This window comes from Halichoeres trimaculatus, unplaced genomic scaffold (genome assembly GCF_033239565.1).
Source record: "Halichoeres trimaculatus isolate MK-OKI-2021-1 unplaced genomic scaffold, fHalTri1.1 fHalTri1_scaffold_1, whole genome shotgun sequence".
NCBI classification, from domain to species: domain Eukaryota; kingdom Metazoa; phylum Chordata; class Actinopteri; order Labriformes; family Labridae; genus Halichoeres; species Halichoeres trimaculatus.
In genome coordinates this window covers 26,431,535-26,447,273 of record NW_027437179.1, presented here as the reverse complement: position 1 = coordinate 26,447,273, position 15,739 = coordinate 26,431,535, and the positions used below count along the sequence as shown (strand labels likewise).

The following is a 15,739-nucleotide window of genomic DNA, read 5'->3' as shown; positions in this document are numbered from 1 at the left end:
TCTAGTGTTAGCGTTGTTCCTAATTTTAACTAATACAAATTCATCCTATGGTAACGAAGAAATACAAAGCATATCAGTTGTTCCTTGTCGTCAGACCTTTTTCGCACCAAGTATCAGGTATTAAAGTGATGACATGCACAGTCGTAACCCCTTAGTTGGATTTGGCAGTAATTTCCAGTTTTGACCAGGTGTTTCATTAGTTGTTTTTATTTCACAGGGTAGGATGACAGCAGTTAAGATGATGAGTTCGAGAGGCCATCTGACATCATTCTTGAGGGACAAGCTCAGTGGCCTTAACAGGAGTTGTGCTGCATGGTGTCCAGAGATTTCAGTATAAAAAGAAGCTCTCCCAGGCTTGTCAGAAGTTTTGGACTGATAGGCTGCTTACAGAGGTGAGTAGTGAGTTATGCTTTTACCAGTTAAGTTCTTCTAAATTTAACCTCTGGAATGAAAAAAAAGCTGGTTATGTAAGTGTTGTGAAGCTTGCAACTCCCGCTGTTTTCTGATTCAACTTTGACTATTTTTTTTTTAGTTTCCACTAAACAGCTGCAACACTGCGGACAAAAAGGTAAATGAAGTTAAAGTGGTCAAAAGGTTTAAAAGAATAACTGAGAGATAAATCAGTGAAGACTGAACATTTATGTTAATACATCTTGTGTGAAATACGCATTTTATCCATTAAAACATCCTTTTCAATTCTGGTTTATTCTTAAAGGGGGAGCCATGAGTGGGGACGCGGAAATGGAGTGTTTTGGCAAAGCTGCCTTATACCTCCGGAAATCTGAAAGAGAGAGAATAGAGGCTCAAAACACTCCCTTTGATGCAAAAACAGCATACTTTGTGGCAGAGCCCAGTGAAATGTATGTGAAGGGGAAACTAGTGAAGAAGGAAGGTGGCAAAGCCACTGTTGAAATTCAAGGTGGAAAGGTATGTAGACCTCTGGTGTTAGATATGATATATCAGGCTGGATGTAGTGTATGTGAAGGAATCTGCTACATCAATTTCATCAAGCTGTTCTACACAATCTTTAAACTTTTTTTCTTTGAACATTTTTGTTCAGACCCTCACTGTGAAGGAAGATGAAGTCTTCCCCATGAACCCTCCAAAGTTCGATAAAATTGAGGACATGGCCATGATGACCCATCTCAGCGAACCCTCTGTGTTGTATAACCTCAAAGAGCGCTATGCAGCATGGATGATCTATGTAAGGCCGGTCAATCACTGTAAAAGTAACTGTAGAGTACAAGGTTCAATCTGAGGATCACATTTTATTATTATGCCCCCCCTTAAACAGACCTACTCTGGGCTGTTCTGTGTCACTGTGAACCCCTACAAGTGGCTCCCAGTGTACGACGCAATCGTTGTGAATGGATACAGGGGCAAAAAGAGGATTGAGGCTCCACCCCACATTTTCTCCATCTCTGATAACGCCTATCAGTTCATGCTCCAAGGTATCAGTTTATGCAACATATGCAGATGACTAGCTCATCTGAATTAATGAGATTTATGTCATGCATTCCAGTGTAACTGAGTGACTGGTTTCAGATTAGGTAAAGGGAATGCATTCTGTTATTGAAGAAGTTTCCACAATAACCCATTGTGTGTGGTAAACTTTTCTCAACAGATCGTGAGAACCAGTCAATCCTGATTACGTAAGTTCAAGTAAAAGAGAGACAGTTCAGACTGATGTTACTCAGAGTGATACTTTCTGCGCTGTATAATGTCTAAATTTACACCCAGAGGAGTGCATCAGATCTCTTTTCTGTGTTGCAGCGGAGAATCCGGTGCAGGAAAGACTGTCAACACCAAACGCGTCATCCAGTACTTTGCGTTAATCGCTGTGTCTGGGAAGAAAGCTGAGCCGACTCCTGGAAAAATGCAGGTTGATAATGCGATACACTGTACATATCTGTGATATGGAAAGAAAATCTCATTTCTTATGAATGTCATGTGACATCATCTTTAGGGATCACTGGAAGATCAGATCATTGCAGCTAATCCTCTTCTGGAGGCTTATGGTAATGCCAAAACTGTGAGGAATGACAACTCATCCCGCTTTGTAAGTCATCGTTTGCAAAATTATTCAGTGAATGAAAGCAAGTGAGTCACAAGCCCTTGCTTATAACTGTATTCTCCTTCAGGGCAAGTTCATTCGAATTCATTTTGGATCAACTGGAAAGTTGGCTTCAGCTGATATCGAAACATGTGAGCTTCTGTTTGGTTGATTTATCCATAAGGTTCAAGGAAAAGGAAAGATGTACACCATCTTATTACCTTGTTTTCTAGATCTGCTGGAGAAGTCTCGAGTGACGTTCCAGCTGTCTGCTGAGAGAAGCTACCACATCTTCTATCAGCTCATGACAGGTCACAAACCTGAGCTGATAGGTGAGCACTGAGCCGGATCAAAGTTTTTTGAAGTTATATGATCTGAACCTTTCGATGAAGTTTGTCAAATCTTTCACTAGATGGTCTCCTCATCACCAAGAACCCATATGACTTCCCCATGATCAGTCAGGGAGAAATCAGTGTCAAGAGTATCAATGATGTTGAGGAATTTGTCGCAACTGATGTGAGTATAAAAGCTGCAAAATCAAAAAAATACTTTGTGGTATTGTTAGGTTCTCCAGACATCAGTGAATCTTGTTAAGCAAAAGAGAAATAACCCAGAAAACAGGTAAAAACATTTTTTTTATTTTCATGTTTCATCCTGTAGACAGCCATTGACATCCTGGGATTCTCTGCAGAGGAGAAGTTAGGCATTTACAAGCTGACAGGAGCTGTGATGCATCACGGAAACATGAAGTTCAAGCAGAAGCAGCGTGAAGAGCAGGCTGAGCCTGATGGCACTGAGGGTAACTGATGGCGTAAAGTTTCTATATATCAAACCTCTTGAAAAAAAGTTTCTTTCATGCCAGTTAGCTGTCACAGTGCTGTCCATCTCAGAAAAATCACAGGCTGATTGGATAAAGCTCTGTAGTTCCAATAATCATTGCTATTCAAGTTGTATCTTAGCATACTCAAGTGATAATTTTGGTGTTTCTCTTAATTAGTTGCTGATAAAGTCGCCTACCTCTTGGGCCTGAACTCTGCTGATATGCTCAAGTCATTATGCTATCCAAGAGTCAAAGTTGGCAATGAAATGGTGGTGAAAGGTCAAACTGTGCCACAGGTAATCTACATAAACTACAAGTGTAGTAACATAAACCTACACATCACTGAAATCATATCTTTTGTTTGATGTAACCAGAAGTTTTTCTGTCTGTAGGTGAATAATTCAGTGATGGCTCTGGCCAAGTCTGTCTATGAGAAGATGTTCTTGTGGATGGTGGTCAGGATCAATGAAATGTTGGATACAAAGCAGCCCAGAAACTTTTTCATCGGGGTCCTGGACATCGCTGGGTTTGAAATCTTCGATGTAAGTGAACAAAATGGTGTATGCTCTTCCTTTTAAAGGTGAAATAACAAAAGAAAATATCAAACTGTATCCGTTTTTTTCCATCTTCAGTTCAACAGCTTGGAGCAGCTGTGCATCAACTTCACCAATGAAAAACTGCAACAGTTTTTCAACCACCACATGTTTGTGCTGGAGCAAGAGGAGTACAAGAAAGAGGGAATTGAATGGGAGTTCATTGACTTTGGTATGGATTTGGCTGCCTGCATTGAGCTAATTGAGAAGGTGAGTGACGTGTTTTATATCCTCAAACCCTGAAAACTGTCAGGTGGGTTCAAAGCTTTTGTTTTAAACAATCATTTCTTCCTGACAGCCAATGGGCATCTTCTCCATCCTTGAAGAGGAGTGCATGTTCCCCAAGGCCTCTGACACAACCTTCAAGAACAAGCTGTATGACCAGCATCTTGGTAAAAGTGCCCCCTTCCAGAAACCCAAACCAGCCAAAGGCAAAGCTGAGGCTCATTTCTCCCTGGTGCACTATGCTGGCACTGTTGATTACAACGTCCAAGGCTGGCTGGACAAGAACAAAGACCCTCTGAACGACTCGGTTGTTCAGCTCTACCAGAAGTCTTCAATGAAGTTGTTGGCCCTCCTTTATGCCTCTCACTCCTCATCTGAGGGTAGGTAGATTTTTGCAGGAAAAGCTGGTAGGATTTACACGTAAAGGGACCACAGGGGTATTTTATGCTCTTTGATATGTACACGAATATGTGGATATTACGTATTTCTTAATGTTTCACAGATAGTAAAGGTGGTGGAAAGAAGGGTGGCAAAAAGAAGGGTGGATCCTTCCAGACGGTATCAGCTCTCTTCAGGGTAATTTATTTTTTCACAGTTTCTTTTCCTAAGATGTTGACATGATGAAGTTCTGCAGTCTTCCTCATTACGAACGTATAGTATTATCAGCGACAAATATTTGCTTTTCATGACTAAAGCCTCAGTAGGAAGTTCATTATTGTCCCAATGTTTATATTTTATAATGTTGGACTTTTTAAATGTTATCAAACATAGACAGAAATGAAGATGCATTAATGTGAAAGTTTGGGGAATAACACAGAAAGTAACGTTAGGTTTCTCAACAGGAAAACTTGGGCAAGCTGATGACAAACCTAAGGAGCACCCACCCACACTTTGTGCGTTGCCTTATTCCAAATGAAACAAAAACACCTGGTAGGTCCCAAAAATGTTGTCTATTTCTGACCGAAGTCTCATATTCTTATCCAAAAGTAAGACGAAATAGGCTTTGATTGTTATGATCACCTCATAAACACATATGTCCCTCGCATCAGGTTACAAATCTTGCAATACTTCAAACTTGTTCAAAAAAAAATCCTGTTTATCACATGATATAATTTGTCTTGTTTTTTTTTTACCCTCTAAGGTCTCATGGAGAACTCTCTGGTCATCCACCAGCTGAGGTGTAACGGCGTGCTGGAAGGAATCAGGATCTGTAGGAAGGGTTTCCCAGGCAGAATTCTTTATGGTGACTTCAAGCAGAGGTAACAGAGCTATTTTCTGTACTTGTTAGTTTACTTATGTTTATCCAGCTGATTGTTTTATTTGTGAATTTGAATGTTACAACAAAAATATCATATGGTAGTTTTTAAGGAAGAATCACAAGCTTAGTTTTGTCACCATCAGTGTTAATTTGGAAGTGGCTGGCTAGTACCACCAGACTAACTCCCTTATTTTAAAAATATAATCTTTAAAGAATAAAGAATAATAGACCATTTAAGTCAAGTGAAATGCTCTGTTGCTACAGAGAAGCTACCTAGCGTTTTCTTAAGTAAGCATTGCCATTATGTTTACATTATTGCCACAACTATCACTGCCATCACCAATTCACAACCCTTTCGTCTATCTTTGTAATGGTCTTGTATTGTTGCACAATAAATACATTTTTAAAAAAGGCTACCTATAAAGCTATATCATCTTGAAGCTATCTGCCTGTCTCTCTCCATCACCCCATCACACACACAAATTCTACTATTTTCTTAAGGTCAAACGTTCACGTAGCCACAAATATAAATGTCTTACAGTTAAGAAGATACAGGCCCTCATCGTTAATCTTGCATTTACATTATTGTATTTGCATTATTCAACACACTGAACTCTTTTGCTATCCCACAACCTTCTTTATCTTTTCTAACCCAATTCAGACAAAGTGTCTCTTCAGAAATCAACATATCACAGCATTTCCACACAAGACACTTTTTAAACAGTGCAGCCAAACAGCCGAACAAACAGCTGATCTTGTTTTTGACGCCAAATTTGTTGTATCTTGACTGTCTGTGATGTGTAGATGCAGAAGAAGACTTTGTGAAACCATCTTGCTTAAATAGTAATATGTTTATTTCAAAAAGACAACACCAGTGTCAGACAAGCTCCATGGTAGCTTGAAAGGAAGATGACAGCCAGTGTAGTATCTATCCCCCCCAAAGTTCTCATTTGAAACATCTTTGTATAGGTTTGGGAGGTGGTTTTCTAAACACACACAAACTTCTCGTAATATCTGGTTTACATTAGAACTGGACTCTGGCTGTAAATAGGAAGACAGGGGCTTTTCGATGGCACAATTAATCACAACATGGGCGTCTTCATGTATGGATTCCATGGAATTTAAAAGCAGCATACACTTCACCTTATATGGTTTCACTTCAGACACCTCAATAATTACTCTTATTTACCTCTGTCTAGGCTGGGTTTACAAAATAATGTGCCAATACCACAATCTCTCTTGATTTGCAGATCGATTTCATAGTGTTTCTCACCACTGACTGGTTGCATGAATTTCTTTTAGATACAAAGTATTAAATGCTAGTGTCATCCCTGAGGGACAGTTCATCGACAACAAGAAGGCCTCAGAGAAACTGCTGGGGTCCATCGATGTGGACCACACTCAGTACAAGTTTGGCTACACCAAGGTTATTACACACACATATTGCATCATGAAGTAATAACTCTGTGTGCTTAGGGAACTAATTAGATACAGTTACATTTTTTCCTCTGTCATCAGGTGTTCTTTAAGGCTGGTCTGCTGGGCACGCTTGAGGAGATGAGAGATGAGAAGCTCAGTCAACTGGTCGTGATGACTCAGGCTCTCTTTAGAGGTTACCTCATGAGACGAGAGTTTGTCAAGATGATGGAAAGAAGGTGGGTGCTCCTATCTGTGTATTCATTCATTTACTTATGGCTGTATGATCTTTGTTGGGGGGTCTTTTTATATATATCTTTATTGGGAGGGACGAGAATTTTGATAACTGGAAGGGCAGTTTTGAATGATGTATCAAATGTTCCTACTGGGGATGCACGATATATCGGAATCAATATCGGTATCGGCCATAGTTGGTCATTTTTTGAACATATCGGCATCAGCTGATGTGTAAATTAGGCCGATATTTACTCATTAGCTGCCGGCCATTTTCAGAACATCTTGAACGATCTTCCAAGACCCAAATAATATTGTTTTCTGTAACTATTTGAACACCAAAACTATCTAAGAAGAGTGGACTCTCTTCTTTTATGTCTCTCTTCCTGTTTTTGATCCAAAAGACAGACAAAACATACTTTTTTGATCTTGATCGTCTTTTGCGCTCCATCCTTTGATCCTCACCATGGTCGTCTTTTTTCACGACTGTGCCACTCCTTCTCTCTGAACTACCTTGACACATCATCTCAGATTGTTTTTGTTTTGTTTTCTTTTTAACCAATACTGATATCAGTAAATGTGAGTTACCGGCCATAACAGCAATATCCGTATCATCCAGATTGTCATATTGGTGCATCCCTAGTTCCAACTGCATCTCATTCAGCATCATTAATTGCCTTGTATGAAAATGCAAGACCCTGAACAGACAACAATTTTTTTTTTTTTTTACTGTAAGGAGAGCCTTCTACACAGAATTTCAATCTTTCATGCAGGGCAGTTTGTGAGTTTAGCCTCCCTGGAATGAGTTGAAAGTCAGGCTTGCTTCATAAAGAAAAGCGCATTTGTGATAATCCCATTTAACTGTAGTTCTTGATCTGATAAAAGTCATAAGCTCTCCCATTTTCTTGAGGTGAGGGCGAAGAAAAGTGGGTTTTATTGACTGCAAGATATATTGATCTAAGGAAAAAGACTCTCAACGTACTCTGTTCTTTTTCTCCAGAGAGGCCATTTACTCCATCCAGTACAACATCCGCTCATTCATGAATGTCAAAACATGGCCATGGATGAAGCTCTACTTCAAGATTAAGCCTCTGCTGAAGAGTGCAGAGACTGAAAAAGAAATGGCCCAGATGAAAGAGGACTTTGAGAAGACTAAAGATGAGCTGGCAAAGGCTCTATCTAAGAGGAAAGAACTAGAAGAGAAGATGGTCACTCTCCTCCAAGAGAAGAATGACCTGCAGCTTCAAATTCAGTCTGTATGTAAACAGTATGGGGAAGTTACTTTCCAGTGATTCTGATTTTCATGGTTGAGTTAATAACACTGGAACTTTGTCAAATTCTTATCAAATTTAGGAAAGTGAGACCCTAAGTGATGCAGAGGAAAGGTGTGAGGGGCTCATCAAAGCAAAAATCCAGCTTGAGGCAAAAGCCAAAGAGATTGCCGAAAGACTGGAGGATGAAGAAGAAATCAATGCTGAGCTGAGTGCAAAGAAGAGGAAGCTGGAGGATGAGTGCTCTGATTTGAAGAGAGACATTGATGAATTGGAGCTCACCCTGGCCAAAGTGGAAAAGGAGAAACACGCCACCGAGAACAAGGTTCAACCATCTTCATTTTGTATGCTGGAACTGCTGTTATTATGAAATAACTTTGACCAAATTTTAGATAATGGTGTTATTCCAACAATCCAGGTTAAAAACCTAGTGGAGGAAATGACAGCTCAGGATGAGACCATCGCCAAGTTGACTAAAGAGAAGAAAGCTCTTCAGGAAGCCCATCAACAGCTTCTTGACGACCTGCAGGCAGAGGAAGACAAAGTCAACACTCTGACCAAAGCTAAAGTCAAGTTGGAGCAACAAGTGGATGATGTAAGCTGCTTTGCTTTAACTGAGGGCACATTCCCCATGTACTGGCTCTTTCATTCACTAAATGTTAATATGTTAGATTGAAGGCTCCTTGGAGCAAGAGCGAAAACTCCGCATGGACCTCGAGCGATCCAAAAGGAAGCTTGAAGGAGATCTGAAGTTGGCCCAGGAATCCATAATGGATCTGGAGAACGACAAGCAGCAGTCTGAGGAGAAAATAAAGAAGTATGTAGTATAACAAAAACGTTATTTTATTACCTCATAATTCCAAAAGTTTAGTGTAAATCTAACATTTGTTGTTGTTTTTGCTAACAAAGGAAGGACTTTGAGATAAGCCAGCTTCTCAGCAGGCTCGAGGACGAACAGGCAGTTGATATTCAGTTTCAAAAGAAAATCAAGGAATTGCAGGTACAGTGCTAAAGCTTTCAGTATGTAACAGATGTTATGGACTCTGCAGTGACTTCTTGATGAAATGAAATCCAGGGTTACACACATAACAAAGTATACAGGAACATTTTGGTTTACTTTCAAGTAAAAAGGTAATTACTGTCTTACAAAACACATCAGGAATCTGTAAGATGAGGCCAGATGTGCTTAATTTTGATCACAGGCTCGTATTGAGGAGCTGGAGGAAGAGATCGAGGCTGAGCGTGCTGCGCGATCCAAGGTGGAGAAGCAGAGGTCTGATCTCGCCAGGGAACTTGAAGAGATCAGCGAGAGGCTGGAAGAAGCCGGCGGAGCAACCTCTGTTCAGATCGAGATGAACAAGAAGCGTGAGGCTGAGTTTCAGAAGCTGCGTCGTGACCTCGAAGAGTCCACGCTGCAGCATGAGGCCACTGCCGCCGCCCTCCGCAAGAAGCAGGCTGACAGCGTGGCCGAGCTGGGAGAACAGATCGACAACCTCCAGAGAGTCAAACAGAAGCTGGAGAAAGAGAAGAGTGAATATAAGATGGAGATTGATGACCTCACTAGCAACATGGAGTCAGTTGCCAGATCCAAGGTCAAATCAATTGATGTTTTATTTATGATTTAAAAAAGCATATCTGCTATAACTGATGATTTTATCGCCTAGGAAAGCATTAGCTTGAAATACACACATTGTTGATCTGCAGGCAAACATGGAGAAAATGTGCCGCACTCTTGAGGATCAGTTGAGTGAACTCAAGACCAAGAACGATGAGCACGTACGTCAGTTAAATGACATCAATGTCCAAAGATCAAGACTTATGACTGAAAATGGTAAACAAAACTGGGAAGTGTTACAGATGTGTCAAAATACACAACAGTGCAAGTCAGCACATGTCTTTACCATTGTTCTCTTGTTTCCCTGATCAGGGGAATATAGTCGTCAGCTGGAGGAAAAGGAGTCTCTTGTCTCTCAGCTCACAAGAGGGAAACAGGGTTTTATTCACCAAATTGAAGAGCTCAAAAGGCAGCTTGAGGAAGAAGTCAAGGTACTTCAAAATGGTTATTCAAATGTTATTTTCTCCTTTAAAGTGAGAAACATCTGCCATATTGTGAAAATGCTTCAACAATGTATTTGTTAGGCCAAGAGTGCCCTGGCTCATGCTGTTCAGTCAGCTCGACATGACTGTGATCTGCTCAGAGAGCAGTATGAAGAGGAGCAGGAGGCCAAGTCTGAGCTGCAGCGAGGTATGTCAAAGGCCAACAGCGAGGTGGCTCAGTGGAGGACCAAATACGAGACCGATGCCATTCAACGCACTGAGGAGCTGGAGGAGGCAAAGTAATAAGATGTCCTAAAATCGCTTAGGTTTTCTTCACTCACTCATTCTTTGAATCATCACAAAACCTGTTCTCTGTACGTTTCATCAGGAAGAAGCTTGCCCAGCGCCTGCAGGATGCAGAGGAGTCCATCGAGGCTGTGAATGCAAAGTGTGCCTCTCTGGAGAAGACTAAACAGAGACTTCAAGGGGAGGTGGAGGATATGATGATTGATGTGGAAAGAGCTAATGCTCTAGCTGCCACCCTCGACAAGAAGCAAAGAAACTTTGACAAGGTTTAATAATTTTGCAGCAGAGTGATTCAGTCTGTTTATTGGAGGTTGCAGAGAAAACTTACTTGTTTTTCACATGTTCAGGTTCTTGCTGAGTGGAAGCAGAAGTATGAGGAGAGCCAGGCAGAGCTTGAGGCATCTCAGAAGGAGGCTCGTTCTTTAAGCACAGAGATGTTTAAAATCAAGAACTCCTATGAGGAAGCTCTGGACCACCTTGAAACCCTGAAAAGGGAGAACAAGAACCTGCAACGTACGGAAAAAATCCCTTCATTAAACTCTTAATGTTAATGCAGAGGCGTCAGTGGCCTAAATGCAGCCTAAAATATTTTATAAAGAAATTCATGGAACTATATAATACTGTTTGAACTTAAATGTTTCGTGTGAATTTTGTTGATTTTTTTTTCTTTTAACAGAGGAAGTTTCAGATTTGACTGAACACATCGCTGAATCAGGAAAAACTATTCATGAGCTGGAGAAGGCAAAGAAGACAGCAGAAAATGAGAAAATAGAAATTCAGACTGCTTTGGAGGAGGCAGAGGTACTAAAGAAAATAATCTACCAAAGTCTCCTTAAAGGTTTAATGTTAGAGATCTTCAAATAAAAGCTTTCTTTTAACTGATTTTTGCCCTGCATTTAATTTTTCAGGCTGCACTGGAGCATGAGGAATCAAAGTTGATCCGTCTCCAGCTGGAGCTCACTCAAGTGAAAAATGAGGTTGACAGAAAGATTGCTGAGAAGGACGAGGAGATTGAACAAATCAAGAGAAACAGCCAGAGAGTGATCGACACCATGCAGAGCACTCTGGATGCCGAGATCAGGAGCAGAAATGAAGCCCTGAGAATTAAGAAAAAGATGGAGGGAGACCTCAATGAGATGGAGATTCAGCTGAGCCATGCCAACCGACAGGCAGCTGAGGCCCAGAAACAGCTGAGGAACGTGCAGGGACAGCTGAAGGTATGGTGGCTTATCAAACAAAGTGGCTGTCAAAGCTGGCTTTATTTAGCCTGTGCTGAAGATATTAGTTTTCTTTTCCATTCAGGATGCTCAAGTTCACCTTGATGAAGCCATCAGAGGTCAAGCTGACCTGAGGGAGCAGGTTGCCATGGTGGAGCGTAGGAACAACCTGATGCAGGCTGAGATCGAGGAGCTGAGAGCTGCTCTGGAGCAGACTGACAGAAGCCGCAAAATAGCTGAGCAGGAGCTGGTGGATGCCAGTGAGCGTGTGGGGCTGCTGCACTCTCAGGTATAACCACTGTTTCCACTGTGTGCTCCTGTTACACGAGGCACTACAGTAAGTTAAAACCACCATTTTTCTCTCTTCAGAACACCAGCCTCATCAACACCAAGAAGAAGCTGGAAGCTGACCTCATTCAGATCCAAGGTGAGGTGGAAGATTCTGTCCAGGAAGCAAGAAATGCTGAAGAGAAGGCCAAGAAGGCCATCACTGATGTGAGCCCTGTTTCAGTGAAATTGCACATACTAACCTGAATTGCTCAAATAGAAACACAGCTGCTCTAACAGTGACATATCAGAGACACAAAACGACTTTGGAGCAACTGGTGGTGACTTTCAATACATTTTGACAGCTGAATCAATCACCAAATTACAATTAAAGATGTTAATGTGGGAAACAATATATTTGGGACACAAAAAAAGTTACATTTATGTATCATTACTTGTAAAAGCATTATATTCTACGGGGGTTAGGCAATTATAAGTTTTAACTTCAGCCTAAACCCTTTCAGTCAGCACTACCAGGTACATTGATCTGCACAAGGGTATGTGTTTGTTTGTCTATGTGTGAGAATATATGTATGTGTGGGCAGATCAACATGTATATGTGCATGTATGTGTATGTATGTATGTGTATGTACATGTATATATATACATATATATGTATGTATGTATGTATGTATGTATGTATTTATGTTTGCATATGTATATATGCAGATATATTTAGATATGTTTGGATATGTGTATATGTATGTAAAGTGTATCTGATTGTGCAAATGACTGGAAAATTAAAACTAACTATATAACTTAAGATCACAGGCCAATTTCCTGTGCTGCCTTTAATGAATAAGATATATATTGTATAGGTTGCATAGATTAGATTTGATCTGAAATCTGTAACAACTGACTCAATTTTTCCACATTTGATGGTTAAATTAAGTTTTTTTTTTTTTTTTGACCAATCTATTTGTAAAAGCCTGCAGGAATTAAATCCATTTGTTGTTCGCCTCAGAAAATTTTGACAACCAAAAGGAAAAAAAAAACATTTAAGACGGGGTAAATAACAACATTTTCAGGACTTGTGCATGAATAAAATGGTACAAATACATCAACTTTTAACCTCATCTCATTTCACCACAAAGCTTCTCATTTGGATCCTGGGTTATGAAATGAATAATGATGAGTCTTGGGCGCAGAGCTTCATGAGTTTCCTTTCACCTGCTCATTGTTTAGGCTGCTATGATGGCCGAGGAGCTGAAAAAAGAACAGGACACCAGCGCTCATTTGGAGAGGATGAAGAAGAACATGGAGCTGACAGTGAAGGACCTGCAGCACCGTCTTGATGAGGCTGAGAGTCTGGCCATGAAAGGAGGCAAGAAGCAGATCCAGAAACTGGAGGCTAGGGTAAATTTAAACAATTAGATTTATATTTTTATATATAATGAGTGTTTGATGTTTATCTTTCAGCTGCATATGCTCTTATAAACTGTAAATTTCCTCGTTTACAAAGGTCCGTGAGCTTCAGTCTGAGTTTGATGCTGAGCAGAGACGTGGAGCTGAAGCTGTGAAGAGTGTTCGCAGATATGAACGCAAAGTGAAGGAGCTCACCTACCAGGTACAGAGAATCTAAACACCTTAAACTTCAGCTCTTCAAACCAAATCCAACAGTGAAACTGTTGCCTATCATTGCTCAGTGATAATCAGCACCTCTTTCTTGATTCATGCTGCTTTACAACTGCATGTAGAATATATCCCAGGCCCCTAGAGGGCATGAATCACCATTATATGCCTGAGGCTGCAGCAGAGCTCCACATGCTGAAATAATATTGAGAAGACAGCAGATCAGAATAGACATTGTACAGATGCATCTATAAATAGTCACAGTCATGTGCTTTTATTAGTAGGACTGCATGTGTGAGATTTATAGAGATGTTTCACAGGTTTTTACAAGAAAAGCTGCAAAGAAGAGAGGACTGGCATGTTCACACAGCTCTCACATGCAGCCTGATGTCAAAGAAGGCTGTGTTTTTGCAGCACTGACTGAAGAGCAACTCTAACATGAGAATATGTAAATGCATGTGCTCTGGTGCATTGTTTCATATCTTATGTGCTCGTGGCGTTGTACCTTGCTCTTGTCAGTATCTCAAAAGCAGCTCCATGCGTATTAATGGATGCTCTGTGTGCTACCGCATTGATTTTGGAGATGCTCGAAGTGCAATGGAGTGATGGTGCTTGCTTTAGCGTGGGTCTCAAACAGACTATACTGTATACCACCTCTAGACTGAGGAGGACAGGAAAAACATTGCCCGTCTTCAGGATCTGGTGGACAAGCTGCAGCTGAAAGTGAAATCCTACAAGAGGCAGGCTGAGGACGCTGTGAGTGTGAAACTTTCATTTCTTACAGCACAAATATGCACCAGACCTGGAATACTGACTAACAATGATAATAAGATAGCACTGACAGCACAATACACTCTGAGTTATTGACTTTAGTTTTTAATCTTGTACAACTGATTTGCCTGATTAAATTATTAAACTGTGAATATTGATGTGATCCTAGGAGGAGCAGGCCAACACTCACCTGACCAGGTACAGGAAGGTGACGCATGAGATGGAGGAAGCTCAGGAGCGCGCTGACATCGCTGAGTCTCAGGTCAACAAGCTGAGAGTCAAGAGCCGCGAGATCGTCAGGGTACATTCATTTTGATTTGTTTTTCATCAAATTTTCAAAACAATTTTTGCAAGCAATTTCAGTTTCTTGCCAGAACATATTTTCATTAACGCTTTCCTTTTCTGTGTTGATTTACAGGTGAAAGAAACTCACTCAGAATGAGCATCAGTCTGACACTACTCTGCAAGAAATCATACAATATGATGTTTTTGTTTGATGTGTTCTGAGTGATTAGAAATAAATCAGCAAGCAATTAAATACTATTCTTTCCCTCTTTATCAACTTCATGACGAACTGAACCAGAATATGAGACCTTTAAACACAGCTTATATGTAGCAAGAAAGAGGTATACTTGAGACAAGTCTAATACACGGAGAATTGATTATTTGTTGAAAAGTGATTGCCTTAACCAAAGAAATGCATCTGTTAACAACAACATTTCTTATATTTTAGCTTTTCAATCCACTTTCATAAAAAGGAAAACTAAATCTAATTGATTTAAGTCGCACAGGAAATGGTCTGTGATTGTAAGTTATGTATATACTTGTCTAAACTTTAACACTGTGTCTCCTCTCAAATATCCCAGTATACATCTGTCCCCTGTTACTACGTGTCAGCCCTGTAGGTTATGATAACTGCTAATCCACACCTTGTAGTGATAATGATACTGACAGCCTGGTGACCTTACAGTTTTTTTATGTGCTCTAACATATGTCTCACCCTGTCAAGTCGTGGTCTTGTGATGAAAATAGACCTAATAGGAAACCATCACATTCACTGATACTTTCACTCACCCAAAAGCCTTGGATGACATGTTGGTGTCCTGCTTGGGTAGCTCTGGGGTTAACAAGTTGTTTTTATTCAAATACCGAATAATGCAGCATTAATGCAGTATAGCGTCTATAATGAAGTTACAGATTTGATCAAATTCTGATTAAAACAAATGTGCTTGTGCAAAATATCTGAAAAATACTTCACAGGCACAAGGGTTCTTACAGTGTAGATAAAAGTAAAGTAAAAAGGATACAGAGCAAAAATTGACCTGAGGATGCATGAACAAAACTAGTATACACAGAATGTCAATTCATACAGATTGTTTTTTTATTCACAGTTAAAGTCTATTTATTCTAACTTCCATTCAAACACAAGTTTCATCATTTGAGCTTGTATTTTTTGTACATTAATCTCCTACTCTTTAAATGTGAAGTTCTTTCCTCCATTTAAATGCAAAGTATGCCACTGAAACACAGTAGCATACAATAAAGAAAGAGAGATCAGGGAGGGGAACAGAAATGCTTTCAGATGGGATGGGCAACATGGTAATAATACTCTGAGAAGACTCAGAGGTCGGTCAGAGAG

General features: G+C 40.3%; 1 protein-coding gene across 1 annotated transcript; it reads left to right on the top strand.

Annotated features, from left to right (window-relative positions):
• The first annotated feature begins 314 nt into the window (after positions 1-314).
• LOC141789175 (myosin heavy chain, fast skeletal muscle-like) lies at positions 315-14,633 on the top strand. The gene is made up of 41 exons (XM_074668514.1): positions 315-392; positions 533-568; positions 716-927; positions 1,061-1,204; positions 1,295-1,451; positions 1,625-1,652; positions 1,774-1,882; positions 1,967-2,059; positions 2,142-2,205; positions 2,287-2,385; positions 2,466-2,569; positions 2,714-2,852; positions 3,051-3,169; positions 3,266-3,415; positions 3,506-3,676; positions 3,765-4,071; positions 4,194-4,267; positions 4,534-4,621; positions 4,833-4,950; positions 6,252-6,375; positions 6,468-6,604; positions 7,600-7,855; positions 7,953-8,195; positions 8,289-8,465; positions 8,542-8,687; positions 8,780-8,870; positions 9,073-9,462; positions 9,575-9,701; positions 9,798-9,916; positions 10,010-10,206; positions 10,296-10,479; positions 10,561-10,726; positions 10,890-11,014; positions 11,122-11,430; positions 11,516-11,719; positions 11,800-11,925; positions 12,943-13,113; positions 13,220-13,324; positions 13,990-14,085; positions 14,270-14,401; positions 14,519-14,633. The coding sequence occupies exons 3-41, from the start codon at positions 724-726 to the stop codon at positions 14,540-14,542; spliced, it is 5,817 nt and encodes a 1,938-aa protein (XP_074524615.1). The 5' UTR covers positions 315-392; positions 533-568; positions 716-723; the 3' UTR covers positions 14,543-14,633.
• The last annotated feature ends 1,106 nt before the right edge of the window (positions 14,634-15,739 follow it).

Coding starts and splice junctions, on each gene's coding strand:
- LOC141789175 (XM_074668514.1), top strand. CDS start 724: ATGAGTGGGGACGCGGAAATGGAGTGTTTTGGCAAAGCTGCCTTATAC. Junction 928..1,060: donor TTGAAATTCAAGGTGGAAAG/GTATGTAGACCT, acceptor ATTTTTGTTCAG/ACCCTCACTGTGAAGGAAGA. Junction 2,206..2,286: donor TTCAGCTGATATCGAAACAT/GTGAGCTTCTGT, acceptor CTTGTTTTCTAG/ATCTGCTGGAGAAGTCTCGA.